General features: G+C 41.8%; 1 protein-coding gene across 4 annotated transcripts in view; it reads right to left on the bottom strand.

Annotated features, from left to right (window-relative positions):
- PCSK5 (proprotein convertase subtilisin/kexin type 5) overlaps nt 1-18,044 on the bottom strand; it is a 226,586-nt gene extending 208,542 nt beyond the window's left edge. For all 4 annotated transcript variants that reach the window (XM_070742701.1, XM_070742702.1, XM_070742704.1 and 1 more), the window contains exon 1: nt 17,054-18,044. In XM_070742701.1, coding sequence (XP_070598802.1) covers nt 17,054-17,260 — 207 coding nt within the window. In that variant the 5' untranslated portion in view covers nt 17,261-18,044. The remainder of the gene's footprint in view (nt 1-17,053) is intronic.
- Between the last annotated feature and the right edge of the window lie 334 nt (nt 18,045-18,378).

Genomic DNA, 18,378 nt, shown 5'->3' with positions numbered 1-18,378 from the left:
AACATGTCCATAGATCTGTGATGGCAAACCTATGGCACGTGTGTCACAGGTGGCACATGCAGACGTTGCCCTATGTAAGCTCCATAACGCATGTGCATGCTCACCAGCTAATTTTTGGCCTTAGGAAAGGCCCTTTCACCCTCCGGACACTTCATGGAAAGTTCCCCAAAGCCCCGGAGTGAAAATAACTGCCCAACAGACAAACCGGAAGTTTGGAAAATGCACTTTCATGCATTTGTGCTGTTTTTTGTACTCCAGAGGGTTCAGGGAAGCTTCCTGAAACCCCAGAGTACAAAAAACAGCCCAACGTTTTTCCAAACTTCCAGTGTGGCCATTTTTTCACGTCCCAGGCTTCAGTGATGGGGGGGGGGGATTGTGCACATGCCGGAGGGCAGTGCGTGTGGGGGTGTGCCTGCATGGGGGAAGGGCACATCCATGCATGCTAGCACACCCATGCACACCCTTTTGGCACGCGAACAAAAAAAGATTCACCATCACTATCATAGATTAAGCATGGCCTTGGACCTGGCATTTAACCAGCAACTTAAATACAAATTTATGAATGATTAAATCATCAGGACTTGACTGGGGCTGCCAAGCTGGAAATGGATGTTTGCAATAAATTCTGATTTTCTTCCCGGAAATTACTAAGCACCCCCTACTATATCTTCCAGGTACCTGGGATACCTGACCATAATTAGAATTGTGCACTCTATGCCCTTCAAATTGTGGAGCCATACTAAATCTAACTAAACATCTTTCAATTAAAACAAAAGAACCACATTAAGAATCAAAACACTAAATCACACAGTAACTCAGTCACAACTATATGTAACTCACACCCAAAACCTCACTTAACCCACAGCACCCAGAACAAACTTCTATAAATGTTTTACCCCCAACTATTACTACTCACATTCAAAAATTCCAGGCATCAACAATAAATCCCCACCTATCTAACATTAACAAATGCTGCTATGTTCAATACTTTCCCCCAATTTACTATATCTGATCAATCAATACATTATTCATTAGGAAACCAGCTCTGACCAGTCTCCCTAAATGAAGCCAAGACCACTAACTGTTCTCTTATTGACAAAGGGTTTCCTAACTCCCTTTAAGTATGATTTGATATACAACTTCTTTCTTTTCTTTCTCTTTTATCCTGCACTCTCTCCTTTTTTTGTTAAATAATCTTTATTTAAATTGAATGTTATGTTATAATAAATCTCAATAAAAGACTTTTTAAAATTCTGGGGCTTTCTGCCTTAGAATGTTTGTTTGATCAAGAGTGGACTAGTTTGTAAAAAAAAAAATCACTTACAATTCAGTGCTTAGCCTCTCCAGAATATCAATATTCTGCAGGTTTCTTCATTGTTCAGTTTTATTCTTTACAGTCCTTGTCTGTTTTATTATAATTTTATTGCAAATAGTGTGAGACATTGGAAATAGTATCTGATGGAAAAAAACCTACAGGTAGTCCTTGACTTATAATAGTTCATTTACTGACTTGGATACAGTGGCATTGAAAAAGGCGACTTACAACTGTTTTTCACACTTACAACCATTGCAGCATCCCCATGGTCAAGTGATCAAAATTCAGATGCTTGGCAACTGACTCATATTTATTGCAGTTGTAATGACCAGGGATCATGTGAACGTTTCTTGCAAACTTCCTACAGGAAAACTCCATGGGGAAATGAGAGATTCACTTAACATAGATTCAATTAGCAACTGTGTTACCAAAGTAACAACTGCTCTTATTCACTTAACAACTGTGGCCAGAAAAGTCATAAAATAGGGAAATACTCACTTAATAACTGTCTTATTTAGCAACAAAAATGTTGGGCTCAATTGTGGTCATAAGTAGAGGACTATTATTACAATTGTGGTCATAAGTAGAGGACCACCTAAAATGTTTTTATTAAGGGGTTTAAAATGGTTTTTTAAATAGTTTTTTTAGATGATACTCTTGCTGTAAGCTGCCCAGAATCCTTCGGGAGTTGGGCGACATATAAATTAAATTAAAATAAAATAAATAGAAGGCATAGATATTTTAAAACACACACTGATAAACTAGTGCTCCATCTCTATGTCTTTTTTTCCTAAGAGGAAATTCTGGAGCTCAGCATTTTAAGTTCTCACCAAAACTTATTATGTATTTGTTTATTTATTTACAGTGATCCCTCGATTTTTGCGATCTCGTTCTTCGCGAAACGCTATATCGCGATTTTTCCCACCCGATGACGTCACTCTCTTCCTTCCTTTCTCATCTTTCTTTCTCTCTCTCTTTCTCTATCTTGCTTCTTCCTCTCTCACACTCTCTTCCTCCCTCTCTCATCTCTTTCTTTCCTTCTCTCTCTTTCTCTATCTCTCCCCCTCTTGCTGGTGGGCAGCGGGCGGCGGGCGGGCGGGTGAGCGGGGGCATCAGCGAGGAAGACCCAGGGAAGGTTCCTTTGGCCGCCCAGCAGCTGATCTGCTCGGCAGCGCGGCAGCAGCGAGGAGCCGAATCGGGGTTTCCCCTTTGCGTGGGCGGTGGGGAAACCCCGATCTTTGTCTGCTCGCTGCTGCTGCGCTGCCGAGCAGATCAGCTGCTGGGCGGCCACAGCAGCAGCGAGCAGACGAAGATCGGGGTTTCCCCGCCGCCCACGCAAAGGGGAAACCCCGATCTTCGTCTGCTCGCTGCTGCTGCGCTGCCGAGCAGATCAGCTGCTGGGCGGCCGAAGGAACCTTCCCTGGGTCTTCCCCGCCGCCCACACAAACTCCACCATCTGCGCATGCGCGGCCATGAAAAAAAAGGGCGCGCATGCGCAGATGGTGTTTTTACTTCCGCAACCCTACATCGCGAAAAATCGATTATCGCGAGGGGTCTTGGAACGGAACCCTCGCGATAATTGAGGGATCACTGTATTCAACTTCTATGCTGCCCAATCCTGAAGGACTCAGGACTCATATCAAACCCTGAGCAAATTTCACATATAAATAATGTATATGCCTATTGCTATTAATCCAATCAATTTCATCTCCTTAATGATGATGATGGTTCACTCTCTGATTAAAGATAGGGGCTTCTTTTACTTTTGGTGAATGCTCTTTGGTCTTACAACACAGGATGGGTCAGGAAAAAGTTCAGGGCTCAGTTGCTTCTTTGCTATACCAGGCAATGGCATCTTTCAAAACCCTGGATATCCTCTCTTATAATATCTGTAACCTGGGCATTTATTCTCCCCATTCCTTGATTGCCTTGGATTTTAACTTCTTCTTGTGCAGAATAGTTCAACAACTGATATACACTCCAAGACCAGGGAAGTCTTAATACCACTCTACTACGCCCTGGTCCGACCACACCTGGAGTACTGTATTCAGTTCTGGTCACCACACTTCAAAAGAGACATTGAAACTCTGGAGAAGGTGCAAAAAAGAGCAACCAAGATAATTAAGGGATTGGAAACCAAGACTTACGAAGAGAGACTGAGGGAACTGGGCATGGATAGCCTATAGAAAAGGAGGGCCAGAGCGGACATGATAGCAGTCTACAAGTATACAAGGGGATGTCACAGAGAGGAGGGGATCACTTTATTCTTCAGGGCACCAGAGGGCCGGACGAGGAACAACGGCTGGAAGCTGACCAAGGAGAGATTCAACATGGAGATAAGGAGGAACTTCCTGACGGTCAGAGCAATCAACCAATGGAACAACCTATCAGCGGACGTTGTGAACTCCAACACTCTGGACATTTTTAAGAGAAGATTGAACTGCCACTTGACTGGTGTACTATAGGGTTCCTGCTTGGGCAGGGGGTTGAACTCGATGGCCTTCATGGTCCCTTTCAACTCTAACAATAAATAAATAAACAAATAAATAAACAAATAAATAAATAAATAAATAGATAGATAGATAGATAGATAAATAAACAAACAAACAAACAAACACACACACACACACACACACACACATACATACATACATACATACATAAATAGGGGAGCAGTTAATGATACTGGCTACTGTCAGCAGTAGCTGCCAACAATGGAACCCCCTTTCTATATTGTGTGTTTTCTTTATTAAGCCAAATATCTTGAGAAAAATACAGCTGAATTATGGGGTTGTGTATCTTTATTAGTTTATCAGTGTAAAGATTTGGCCAATGCATTTAACATATCCAGAATGGTGAGTAAAAGAGAACAAGAGTCTAGAAACTGACAGTCAATAAAATTTAATATTTCTAGTGTTTGTGTATGCTTTACATGTGATCATGTGTGTACAAGAAATGAATGGAAAAGAGAGGTTAAACAAATTTTAACACGGGTCATGTCTGTTTTACATCAAAACATTTAAGCTGACAATTTTAAAAAAGATCATTTTATTTGCTTTAAACAAAAATAAATAAAATTATTGCTTAAATTAGGGGAAATGACACTATATTAAATTTGAAGAAAAGTAATTTGTTTTACTTTGCCCTTTGCCTGACAATAGATTATTGCTGCAGAGTAGAAAAATGTAAGCTTAAAGGATTATATCTGATCTTTTCTATGCTCTGGACTCCTGCTGTGGTGTAGACAAATTCAGGTTCAAGGCACTGTTATTGTTTTGTAGTTCAGATTCCATAAATATCCCTTTGCTTTGCATTCACAAGGGTCCTTAGCTTGCCTCAGTAGAGTCTTCTTTCTGTTTTCTAGGCTCCTGCTGGGAGATGGACAAATGTGTGTGCAAAGCAACATTTTAGGAGTGAGATATCAAACAAAAACAAAAAAACAGCAACCTCAAAACAAAGTAAAACCTTCCTGTTACTTTTCACTTGTTAAAAAAAAGCAGTCTGCCTGTTTAAAAACTATTACTATTAAATCCTGTAACAGTTAGTTGGACAGAAAAATGTGTATTCCATGAATTTACATGGCATTCATAATGTGTCTGCAATTATCCCTCAGAATTCTCTGCAAATCATCTGTTAATTGCATAATGGATTAAGATGAAAAGTACTTAGGGAAGGACAAGAGGGAGGAAGAGGAAGTAGAAAGGAAGGGGAGAGAGGTAGGACAGAAGTAGGTAAGAGAGAGAGAGAAGTAGCAAGAAGGTAAAGGGAAGAGAGACAGACAGATAGAGGGAGGGGAGTAATATGAAATATAGAGGGAAAACACACAGGAGATAAAAGAAAAAAGGTGCAAATTTGAATAAATGTATAAGTATATAATGTTTTGATATTAAAGTATATGCATGAATGTAAAGTTTGTGAAAAATATAAAAGAATTTATATATAATAATGATAAAAAAGAACTCTTGCCAATATGTGGGTTATTGTGTAATACGTTCTCATGTGTGATGCTATCTCATAGATGTATAATGTACGAAGACTGTGGTTAGTGACCCTGCCCCACAGCCTCAGTGGTGAATATTACCCATTAAGAAGTAAGAAACAGTAGACGTGAGACCTATTTCCTGATAAAGATATACAGAACTTCACCAAGCAGCAAGGATCTTTGCTAATTAGGCTGATATGGTGTGAAAAAAATCATAGAATATTTTAGTAAGTAGCAAAATATTTGAAAACTGCATCGAACCATTCCTGACCTCTGAGCTTTCTGCTCACTGGTACTGTAGTTAGTACAGTCAAAACACCCCTCGTGAAACCTTAATCCAAGATTTCTGCTGAATATCTTGCAGGCAGGCATACATGTACACGTACTCACATAGTTTTAGCAAAGAGAGTTCTGTATCTTAAAAATTCTATTGGCAGCACAGAATTTTTTTCAAAACCCAGTAGAAAATTTAATAACACAAGGGAAGCAGCTTACAAACACTCAAACAGCCAATGCACATGTAGATGGTCCTCATTTTCTATGAGATTTGCAAGGAGAGCAAGAACTCTTTGCCTTTATGTCATATGAACATGGGAAGTGAAACAGAAGTTTAATTTTAGTTAGGCAACCAGGTTATGAGATTAATAAATGGCAACATGTGATACTCATATTGGCAACAGCAGAATTTTAGCCCATTTGCCTCAATGAGTGCCTGCTTAATGGCATCTGTTAAGATGTGTTTCTTGACATTCCCCCAAATAATGTATCTATGGATGTTTGTGGTGGTGGGAGGATACAGTAGTTAAATTACAAATAAGCATGCTGATGTCATTACACAAACACTGTAACTTATGGGCTTGTAAAGAAGATAGGACAAGTTATATTATTGCAGCACTTAACGTTGGAAAACTAATGTGGGTAATTTCCAGTTTAATATGCAGTCAGCAGACTCCCAATCAATCCCTGTACTAAGGTCAGAGCAAACTCTCACGCTACATAGTACAGCTAGCAAAAAAAGAAGAAGCTTGAAATGTATGAATACTAAAAAATTCAATTGTCAAAGTGGAACAAAAGCAGGAAGAGAAAGAAACATGGGCAAGAATTTGTATCATCTATAGATAGAGATAACACACACACACACACACACACACACACACACATGCACACACACACACACACACACACGTCTTGACACAGAAGTTTCCAGAGCTACTGAAAACAATACTATTCGTAAGTGGCATAGAGAATACCAATGGAGTGATCTTGTCTAATTTTAACCCTTTTATGTACATAATAGCAGAAGAATAGAGAGGACTCTTCCTCTATTCTTCACCATGAAGGAAACAATGTAGAACGATTAGGAGGATGCATTTGACAAGAAGACTTCTTGGGTGTCCTTAAGTTTGACATCTTTGCAGTTTGTTGCAGATGCCACTGGGGACAGCAAACATTGCTTTACAGATAGACTTTCAGTCACAGAGTTTGGAATGCAAGAATAATGGTGGTCTTAGATTACGTTACAGTATTCTTGACTGACAACTTTCAGTAGAAGCAAGCCTAACAGGAAGACCACTAGTGTAGATAAATGCATGCCTAAAACAAGGACTTAATTCTTAATTCTCATTCTTCATTTTAATACCTCCGTCTCTAAAATAATATAACGTTTGAAAAGCAAAGATATTGCACCTTAGATAATTGCATCCCTAACTTATTTGTGGAATATTATAGTGGTATTAATGTAATGTTCCTCAATTAAATTGTTCTGCAAAGTGCTATGTATCAAGAAAGCTTTAGTTTAAAGACCCAAATGTACTTCTGGCACAAAATAGTGTTTACAGGAAATAGGGGAAGCCACAGGATTTAAGGATACATCAATATACTGTAATTTTCGTGGTTGCATTCCAATACTTCTACTGTTGCAATATGTCTGTGAATTTAAATTTAGGTGACAAGACAGTTGGGATGGCAAATTTTAATGAACCTCTTCAAAAGGTTGCAGTTTTAAGATATACATCCCTAAAACAGATTTTTCACTGTGGCAAGTAAGATCCAGCTAGTCTAATGCTACGAATGCCAAACTGAATACAGAAAGCCATATTGAGTAATATCGGTACTTACAGAAAAAAATGAAACCATATTTTTTAGAAATCCTAAACATTAAATCCAAGAAGTATCAATACCAATGCAGTCATTTATATTTAAAAAATGTATCTTACCCTGCCCTTCCCCCCCACAAACAATAGTTACAATTTCATGCCTTTATTCTTCACTGTGTATGTATGACCACCCATAGATGCCCTATGAAGGAGATGGGTAGTTTCTAAATATGATATATAATCTATACATACAATGTGTGTGTGTATGTATCAGGAGTGGGTTCTAACTTATCTAACCGCTAGTTTACTTCCTCCCGTACTATGTCCCGTGCTAAGCTATGTGCATGCTTTGCTGAAAATTCACCAAAAAATCTCCCCCCCCAAAAAAAGCCAAAACCAAGATGGCGGCACTTGCCCAGCGCCGGAAACACGGCTTCTGCGCATGCACAGAAGAAGAAAAAATCAGCAAAAAAATCCAAAAAAATTTCTCCCCAAAAAGATGGTGGTATCTACAGACCAGCACCAACAGTACTGGCTTCATGACATCATCAACAGTTTGCTATCGCTTTTATAGAGCCAGTATGAACTAGGAGGAACCCACCTCTGGCTTGTATATACAGTATGCATGTATTTCCCAACTTAGAAATTATTTATTTATTTAAAAGTTTTTTGCTGCCTATCTGTTCGCAAGGTGACTCTGGGCAGCTTACAACATTAATTGTTTCCTGATTTGAGCCCTATGACAATCATTAAGTGTTGTACCTGATGATTCTTGACAAATGTATATTTTCTTTTTATGTACACTGAGAGCATATGCACCAAAGGCAAATTCCTTATGTGTCCAATCACACTTGACCAATAAAGAATTCTATTCTATTCTATTAAAAGCAGTAAAACTATTTAAAAATCTACATATAACAAAACAACAACATCATCATCATCATATAAAATTATGATTAAAAGTGAGAGGACGGGGAGGTGGATATATGTGGGCAGGGGAAGGTAGGCTCTATTATTGTTCCATTAACCATTGGCTTCATGGTGTTAAAAAGGAGTTGAGAGAGTACCAGGGCCCTGCAGCATGTCACAAAAAAGCAGCCAAGGCCTGGATCTTTCATTGCCACAGCATTCAGAGAAAGAAGCAAAACCAGCACAAAACTCTGCTGCCCAGCCTAAGAACCACTAGCCAAAACAAAAAAGGATTCCATGATTTATGGTATCAAAGGTTGAGAGCAAAGATGGCTGCAGTACCTGCTTCCCATTCTCGCCAGAGATCATCCACAAATATGACCCATTCTATATCTGTCTCATAACAAGGCCTGGTCCAAATAATCCTCTGAATCTGCCAAACAATCACTTTTTCTACTACCTTTCTTTAAAAGGGAAAAGTAGTAACTGGATGAAAATTGCCCAGGCAGGTGGAATGAAGCCATGGTTGTTTTTATGAAGAGTTTGAACCAGGGTCTCCCTGTCTGAAGCAAACTGCTAGTTGCTGTCCTGGAGGCTTTCACCAATCAGGGTGGGTCAGGATCTAATTGACAGGTGATTGCACTGAATTGGGTTGAGGAGTCACAGCCTCTGACAATCCCTGTGACCACTTTGACCAAGAGAGAGGGGGGGAAGGGAAGATAAAGGGAAAGAGAAGGAAGACGAAGAGAAGAGAAGGAGAAGGAGCCAGAGGGACAATGAAAAACAGAAAGAGGAATTCTGAGTATTGTAGTTTCAACATATCTGGAGAATGCCAGATTGGAAAATTGCTCTGTAATGTGATTATAGATCAATGTAGATCAGCATTATCTATACCAACGTTATGAAATGTGTCTTATGGCAGATGTTCCTGAGCTATACTTACCAGCATTCCTACAATGAAATATGCTAGAAATTTTGATTCAGCTATAGGTTGGCTACTCAAGATCTATAATGACTAGTAGCAGTTACAGACACTTTGAAGCAAGAGATTTTTGCTAGATTTCTTTAAAATGTCAGACATTAAACTGAATCACAGTTAAGGGGTAGTTAACATTTTAAAATATAAAATTAGCTTAAATTTTTTTCTTCAAGAGAAGTCTAAGAAAGGAATGTTTTAAGTTAATGTAACACTGGTTATACTCCAGTGAATACTTTTGATACCATCTGTGCATAAATTAATCTGTTAAACTAGTCTCATATAACATTATTTGGACTCTATTGCATAAAATAAAACAGACCAATTCCCAGGAACATGAACGAAGTAAAACAAAAAAGGCACCAACCAATCACTGACTGATTTAAGGTGCATGGTGAGCCCCAATTAAATTCTTTTTGTAGAATATGTCATATAATCTCAAGCAATCATGGTTAAACTACATGAATGCCTTTTAATACAGGAATATAAACATAGATATACCCAGAGAAACTAAAAGCTATTTCGGCTACTAAAAATGCAAGATCCTTTTCTAGCTCTTGCTACCTTTGCATTCAGTGAACCAGTATCAAGCTCAGCACAGTCCTCAAGATACATTTTCTGTTAGGATGTTATTTCAGATCATGCTGGCCAAATAGTATGCAGTGTTAAATCATAGTTTAGTATTAAATGAATGAGAATTACATTCTTCAGTTTTGCTTTCCCCTTTCATTTTCTGTTTGGTCACAGGAGGAGAACATAGGAAGTTTCCACAACTTTTAAAATTACTAGAGTTTCACATTATATTCATAGTATTATGGTTAAGAAGGTAAAGCAGGAAGATGTTTGGGGAAAAAACTAAAGGTAGTAACATCAATTTTAAAGCTAATCCATTTGCATTTGGTCATTAAAGGGAATTCTTGTCCATTTCAAAACAGAAGCAAAAAATTCAATTAAGTCAGAAAAAAGCTATATTCAAGTTCATAGCTAATGTTTATCACTTTACAGTAGTCCTCAAGTTACAGCTATTCATTTGGTGACCATTTAAAATGATAGGGACACTGAAAGAAAGTGACTTGCCACCAGTCCCCATACTTACAACTGTTGCAGCATCCCCAGGGTCACAAGATCAAAATTTGGTTGCTTTGCAACCAGCACATACTTGCAACAGTTGCATCCTCTTGGAGTCACCGTTTTTTATTTTCCCAGCTGGCTTCTGACAGGCAAAATCAATATGGGAAGCTGAATTTACTTAATGACTGTGTGATTCACTTCTGCAATAATTTTCTTAACCATGGCAAAAAAAAAAAAAAAAGGTTGTAAAAATCAGGCGCCACTCACTTAACAACTACCTGGTCCAAATTGCTGTTGTAAATCAAGGACTACCTGTAGCCCTTAAAAAGTCCATTCAGGAGGATTTTTGGGGGGCTCTCTAAATATTCAGTTTTTGAAAACACACACACAACCAGAAACTATATGTAGGATATAACATTCAGTCTAACTGAAAATCTCTCTCTCCCTCCTCACTTGAAAGGCATTAAATGTATATATAACAATTGTAAGAAATATAGTTTTGTTCCAATGTCTTTCTTGTTGGCTTAGAAACTTAAAAGAGGGAAAACCTTAATATCAGAAGAATGTAACATAGATTGTGGGAAGAAAGCTTTCAACATAAAGAAAGATGGCAGTCTTTACATTTGTTATGGGTTTTATGTGCTCTCTTAGAATAAACATAACAAATTATTACAGTGCTATTTTGTTTAACACTATGCTTTAACACTATGAAAAATTTCAATTTAGAAGACAATCTTAATATGGCAAAAGTAAATAACCCTGACAAGAGAGAAAAATGTCTACAGGTTTTATTGTGATTGCACTATATGAATGTATCCAATTAGATATAAAGAAAAGTCACAGCATTTCGTATACTAAATGGACACAATGCTAATTGATATGCGCTTTCTGAGTACAGAAAAATGATTATTAAGGAGAACTTGTTATCTACGAAGGAGAAATTCTAACAATGTAATTGCTCTCTTTCTGACCTCCGATTTTGTCCTAAAAGTAAATGAGTCAAAATATATCCTTGGCAGTATTTGTTGTTCCGTGGAGTACAAAGAACTCTTGGGTCAATAGGCTGTGGAACAATTCTATAATCTTCTATTTATCACATAATACTTTATGTTCTCTAGACTCTAGAGCAGTGGTTCCCAACCTTTTTTTTGGCCATGCCCCATCTAAGCATCTCTAAAATCCTGAGGCCTCCCCCCACATGACATGTAATTTTCATTATTCAAAAAGTGAACTACTCACGTGGAAGAAGCCTAAAAGGCCATTAATTGGCCCCTATTAAAAATGAAATTGCCCTCCTGTGGAGCATAGGGAACCAGGACTCTAGAGCCATGATGGCAAACCAATGGCACACATGCCACAAGTGTCACACAGAGCCATATCCGAGGCATACGAGGCATTCCCTATATCAGCTCCAGTGTGCATGTGCATGCTTGGCCAGCTGATTTTTGGCCTTCTGGAGGCAGGAGGCCATTTTTGCCCTTCCCAGGCTTCAGAAAAGCCTCTTCCAAAAGCCGTGTGCATGTGGCGAATGGCAGGGTGTCAGAATCAGACTGCCCCACCAATGAGATGAAGCAAAGTGTTATCTCTCTTCTTTTGGTGGCAGAGCTGAAAGGGTCCATTGGAGCAGCTATGAAGGTATGTCAAAGGTAAAGGTCTGGGATGCCAACAGGGCTGGAGTCGGTCTGTGAGAGTGTGACAGGTAAACTCCCATTTTGCCTGAAACAACAGGAAAGGGAGAAAAGGAGTTGAGTCTCTCAGCGAGGAGAGCGAGATCTGAAAGGCAGGTGGGCCTGGCCATAGCCTTCCCTTCCTCCATCAGCACCAGGTGCTCACCGGAGCCTTTCGGATCTCGCTCTCCTTGCAACAACTGTGGTGCAGACAAACAGGCAGGCAGGCAGGCAAGTGAGCTGGACCCATAAGGAAAGATCTCATACCAAAGGCAGCAGAGCCTGGAAAGAGCTGCCGCTCGGGAGCAATCAAAGGAGTGCTGGAACCAGGGGCCCGGTCTGGCAGGTGGGGGGAAAGCAGCTGGGAGCAAGGTATGTGTGGCAAGAGCACTGCAGGGGCCGGTGGAGCTGATGGACAGCAGAGCAGCCCAGAGCGCAGCGCAGAGGGGCCACCCTTCAACAAAACCCAGCTATGCCCTTTGGACGGGGTGGCTGGGACCTCTTCCTGCTTGGAACAACTTCATGGAAACCCTGCCCCTGGCTAACGGCGAAGCAACCATGAAGAAGCAGGATGTAAGAGAAAGCACAGACAGTGCTTGGCAGCCCGGATTCTGATCTTCGCCTTCTCGGTGGCTTGGAAGCCTGACAGGAAGGGAAGGGGAGGTGGCGGCTGGCCTGGAAATGGAGCAAGAGCTGCGCCGCTACCATCTTCCTGCTCCCCCCAGCGCCGCTGCAGCCCAGTAGGAGGGAGCATAAAAGCTGGGTTCACTAGTCATGCTCACTCCGAAGGGGGGAGACATCAGTGATGGGCTACCAAAATTTTTACTCCCACACTGTGGGCGTGGCTTATGCATTTTGTTTCAACATCTTTCAGTGCAAATTGGATGTTCTGGGGTGGAGCTCCACTTTCACTACCCCACTGCATTCTCCCCTGTCTGGGAAGTAGCCCACCCCTGATTATCTACTATATAAAGTGTATGTACACACACGGACGCACAGCTTTTCTAAAATTACACACATTCAACCTCATTTACTGCGATAGGAAAAACATACCCGGAGCCCAGAAGGAAAAAAAAGGAAAAAAATCAAAATTTTGCTACCGGTACTGCATACCTGACCATACCTGTAGCAGCCCACCACTGGGAGACATGCTCCCAAAGCCCATCATGGCCACTAAAGTGAGTAGAGCACCACGGCTGGCCTCCCACTTGCCCTCCCCAAGTTTTAAGAATGCTGGCTTGACTGCCCCTTTATGTTTTTCTTTTTTTAATGTGCCAGGCATGTGTGCTCTTAGAAACAGCAGCAAAGACTGATAAGAAAATGATGGGGGTGCGAGGGAATCCCCATAGGAGCGTGTGGTGCATACGAGGTGGCTGGTAGCTCTTGCCTTTCCCCCTGTGGCTGCCGGTGGTTTTCTGGGGTGGCAGGGCTGCACACAAGGAATGCTGGGAGCAAGCTCAGGTGCAGAGAGCAGCATTTGCTGACTAGGTATCCGCCTACCCCACCCTCTGCTCTTCCCAGGCAAGGATCATCTCGCGGCAGGCAAGGTGGGGGTTATGCATTGGCGTCGGGCCAGCTGTGGCTCACTTTGCACCTCTGCAATTTTTATCAAGCAAATTCTAAATGTGTGTGTATGCGTATACGCAGTGTGGTGGCAGGAGGGGGGGTTGTGTGCATGTGGGCAACATGTTGCATTATGGGTAATAACATGCACATGTACAATAGCATGCACGCGCTGCCATTTTTGGCACGCAATAACAAAAAAGTTCGCCATCACTGTTGAAGATATTTGGGCTTCAACTCCCAGAATTCCCCAACCAGCAAATGCTGGCTGGGGAATTCTGGAAGTTGAAGTCCAGATATCTTCAAGTTTCCAAGGTTGGGAAACACTGTTCTAGAGCATTCATTATAACGTGGGACTTAATAACCCATATTATTTCTTATATACCTGAATCTTTTTATATGACCATTATTTCTAATTTTAATTTTTTTTAACAAGTATTGCAAGATATTTTATCTTTAGAGAAGACAGAGATATACACATATCACAATAAAACAAAATAATCAACAGGCAAAACAATATTCTCTAGAAATAGTTTTTTAATATTAGAAATGTTAGAAAATATATAATAGTGGTATGTATAAGAACTCTCATTAAATTCATTAAATTGTTTGATACATGTGTAAATGAAATGTTTAATAACTTTTTTATTTAGTAGTTTTGGGTCTAGCAAATCCAGGTGTTTGTTAACATCTGTGGATTCTACAAATTCAGGTGTTTTTAAACTAGCTACTAAGGCTCAGACCAGATCAGTGTCAACATATTTAGCTGATCTGAACTAAAGCCAAATTTAAATCTCCCAAATACACCTACATTAGGCAGACTTAATCCACTCCTTTATGTAGAATTAAAACAGTACAATATCACTAAGTGCTTTTTCCAAAACACTTATGCTTATACAGCATTCAGTAATAACTATAGTTCAAAACATTACCTATTGACTCAGAACATTTTCTTTTCCATTACTTTCCTTGAACCTCAACAATTTTTTATTATTTCAACACATTCTTTAGCAGAAAGTATTTTCCCAATTCACTGAACTTTCTGTTCATGACAAGTTAATAAGTTAACAGTAACAATTGGCATGAGAAAGTTATGTTGTAATAAAAAATAGGTAACTCAAAAGCTGTCAATAAACATTAGTGATTATGAGTATTGTCTCCAAGATTTTAAAAAAATATTTCTAAATGTTGTGATATTATGCTTGGTGATTTATTGGATGTTTATAATGTCTCTAATTCTAAACATCCACTGATGGATGTTTGATGATTTATTGGAGGTGTCTAACTTTACAATTGGACACAGCAAGGACACAAAATATTGGACTGATCAGGAGTTTCATTTGACCCAGTAAGAACTATTTTTGTTCACATGAACTTTACAATTTCTCATTTTCTTCTAGTTACGTTTCTGTCAGATAAATTCCTATGTTGCCATTTATGAAAGGAAAGAGTGATGGATTAAACCTGTCAGTTACCCAAAGGTTCTGCATCAACTCTAGAAAGAGAGCAAAGTTTGGTCTCTATTGAGACTCTCAATCACCCAGGATGTGGTTGTCCAAAAGATGCTTTTCCAAAAAGCAACTGGACTTCCTTGGTGGTGGTTTGTTTGTTTGTTTGTTTGTTTTCCTTTGAAAATATTTTGCTTCTCAAGAAGAAGCAAACTGAACTGAAACAGCTTCTTGGATGAGAAACAAAACATTTTTCAAAGAAAAAAAAAACCAAGCAAGTCCAATTGCCTTTTGGAAAATCACCTTTGGAAAAGCAATGCTGGGATTCTCATGTCTCCTCTGGGGGAGGGGGGGTGGAATCAGCCTTCACATACTGTACTTTCCTTTCTACTTCATGTTCTCTGTTTACCTGAAATGAAGTTTAGTTCCTTAATCTCGCCTCTCCCATATATCAGTCTTAAAATGGGAAAGTATATGAAAGCATTAGCCTCTTTTAGGGGTGTCTTCTAAATTCAAGGTTGTCTTCCTTTTGGAAAGGGCCAACCTCAGCAGTAAAATGTTCTGTCTTGGCCCTGATGAGCTATGTTACAAATTAATCCCTGCTTCCTCCCTTTCTCTGTTATGCTGGCAAAGGCTCAGGCAAAATCTTGGCCCTTCCATGAGGAGGGACACACTCCATCTGCTTGTTAAAAACTTGGGTTTCCATTTGCTGGACTCAAAGTTCACTGTGGAAAGAGGTAGGTAAGAGTTCAAGACACGGGGAGCAGGAGCCAAGTCAATATGGCTGGGGATGATGGGCATTTTATTCCAATGCATGACTAGAATTTGAGATTGGGGAAAATCCAGGACAGACAGTAAACCTTTAACTGTCTGTTTTATTAAATGCTTTTAGTTTCCCAAATCTTTTTATCTTGATGACTGAGCCACAATCATAAGGGGGGATGAGGACAAACACCATAATAGGTGCAGTACACTAAATTTTTCCAGCAAAGAGAGAACTAAAACAAGGAAATCCACCGGGTTCTCTTTTGCAATCAAGGAAATTCCACCAAAAAAAGCCATGTTTCCCACTTATGCATCTCCAGTCCACAAAGAGTCTGTGTTAATTTACCTCATGCTAAGTTGATCAAGTGGCACTGAGGTGAAAATCGAGGGGGGGGGGGGGGGAGAGAAGTTGATAACATACATATGTTTAACGAAGCCAGAAAGTGTGTGTGTGTTCTAGGAATCCTAGAAATCCTCAAATGGAGACCCAGCTCAAGGAGGCTTATTTAAACCTAGCAATTAGGATGTATAATGAGTGCTTTTGAACAGGCACAAAGGAGGTCCCGCCACAGCCACGGGGCTTCCAAATCAACCAAACAACGTCAGGTAAGTTCAGCTTGCTGAAAGAAACCCAAAGGAGCAGGTTTTGGTGCGCCTTTTCGGCTCGCTCTTTTTTTAAAAACCCGGGAAGTTTGGAAACGTCTCCCTTTACACTGTTCCTGCGAGCCTCAGCTTGCATTAAAAAAATATATAGCCCCCCCCCCCCCGGATTCGGGTCTCCTCAGCAATCCCCCAACAGGTTCTTTTTGCGCGGCTGCCCTGAAAGCTCCTCAAAGCGGCGGCCCAGCAATAACCCACCCACTCACCCCTTCTCCTCTCTCCCCCTGCGGGCTCGGAAGCATCAAAACTATGTCGCCTCAGGACGTGCGCCGTGCTGCAACCGCCGCTCTCGTTGACAAACCGACGGCTTTTCGCTGGTCTGTCTTCTCTTCCCGAGTCGCTCAGTTCTCGGGCCGAGAACTCGAGGAAGACGCGTCCCCGGCCACTTTAGTAACCTGCCTTTCGCGCCGCTTGCTTCCATAAAAGCTGCCCGCAGGAGGTGACAGGGAAGGGGGGGGAGAGAGAGAGAAGGGCGCCCACCGCCTTCCTTTCCCGCGCCTGCCGCAGCACCAGCGCTTAGCAGCCGCTCGCTCGCCCCTCACCCGCGCGGGCTTGCGAGGGGCGCAAAGCGCGTGGCCCTTTTTCCGGCCGAGGAGGTTACCTGTCCTATGTTGATGTAGCCGTACTTGCTCGCTATCTGGTTGGCTTCCTGGAGCCCGCCACTTATCCTCACAGCCCAGTGGTTGGTGTACAAGCGAGTCCTGCAGGCGGGCAATAAGAACCCCAGCAGGAGAAGGAGCAGGCACAGGAAATCGCCGCCGTTTCGGACACCTCCGCAGCAGCAGCTGACGCCGCCCTTCCAGACCATCTTCTCGGCTCTTTTTATTTTTGTTGCCCCCCCTCCTCGCCACAAAAAAATCCCAAGCAGCTGGAGCGGCGGTGGTGGTGGAAGAGAGAAAGGAGGGGGGGGGGGTCTCCACAGGGTTTGCAGCCGAAACTTTCTCCCTTCAGGACTTCTTCCAAAGGCTCTTCCCGTTCTCCTCAGGGCGCTTCTTTAACCCAACGGCGGCGGCTGCGAAGACTTCCCAAAAGTTACCTCAAGAAGCAACGCCAGAAAGAGTCATTGAACCTCCCGAAGCGCTGAAGTGACCGCGGCATGGAAAGGACGGCAAATGTCTTCCTCCCGGCTTTCTCCAAACGGCTTGGGAAAGTTACAAGTCGGTCTCCCCCGCGCGCCTCACACTTTCCTCGGCTTCAGCCTCTTTCCTTGAGCCATGGAGAAGAGAATGGGAAGAGCGGGTTCTTTCCTTTCTTTCTCGGGGCTTCCCTCTCTCCTTCGCAAGCTTGAGTTTCCCCTCTGCCTTTCTCCTCCCTCCCTCCCCCCGCCCGCCCTCCTCGCTCTGCTTTCCACACTTGTCCAGAGCAGGAGTAGCAGCAGCAGAAGCAGCAGGCAGTTGGGAGTCCTTGGCAGTCCAGCGCTTGAGTTCAGTCAGCCTCGGTAACCTCCCTCTCCCCTCCTCTGTCTCTCTCTCTCTCTTAGCGGGGAACGCGAGGAGAAATGGCAGCGGCAGCAGCAACCACTCTGCACAGAAGAGATTCCAGCGGTTTCTCTCGGAGCCTGCTCGGTCCTAGCGCTTCCCGATTCCCCTTCTTTGGGGAAAGATGTCAGCAAGTCAACGGGAGAGAAAGGGGGCGGCGGGGGGGTGGGGGAGAAGCAGGTAGCCAATCATTTAATCAAGGGGGGTGGGGCTACCAAGGACCTAGAGCCGAACCTTTCTGAAAACTATTTACCTCAGGATTCTGAGGGGGAGAGGAAGTGTCCCTACAGCCTGGTCTATTAACTGAATGCAGTATTCCAAGTGTGGCCTTACCAAAGCCTTAATACCACTTGATAATGCCTTGGTAAGGTCACACTTGGAATACTGCATTCAGTTTTGGTCGCCACGATGCAAAAAAGGATGTTGAGACTCTAGAAAAAGTGCAGGG

Source organism: Erythrolamprus reginae, chromosome 2 (genome assembly GCF_031021105.1).
Source record: "Erythrolamprus reginae isolate rEryReg1 chromosome 2, rEryReg1.hap1, whole genome shotgun sequence".
Taxonomy (NCBI): Eukaryota; Metazoa; Chordata; class Lepidosauria; order Squamata; family Dipsadidae; genus Erythrolamprus; species Erythrolamprus reginae.
This window is presented reverse-complemented; position numbering and strand designations above follow the sequence as displayed.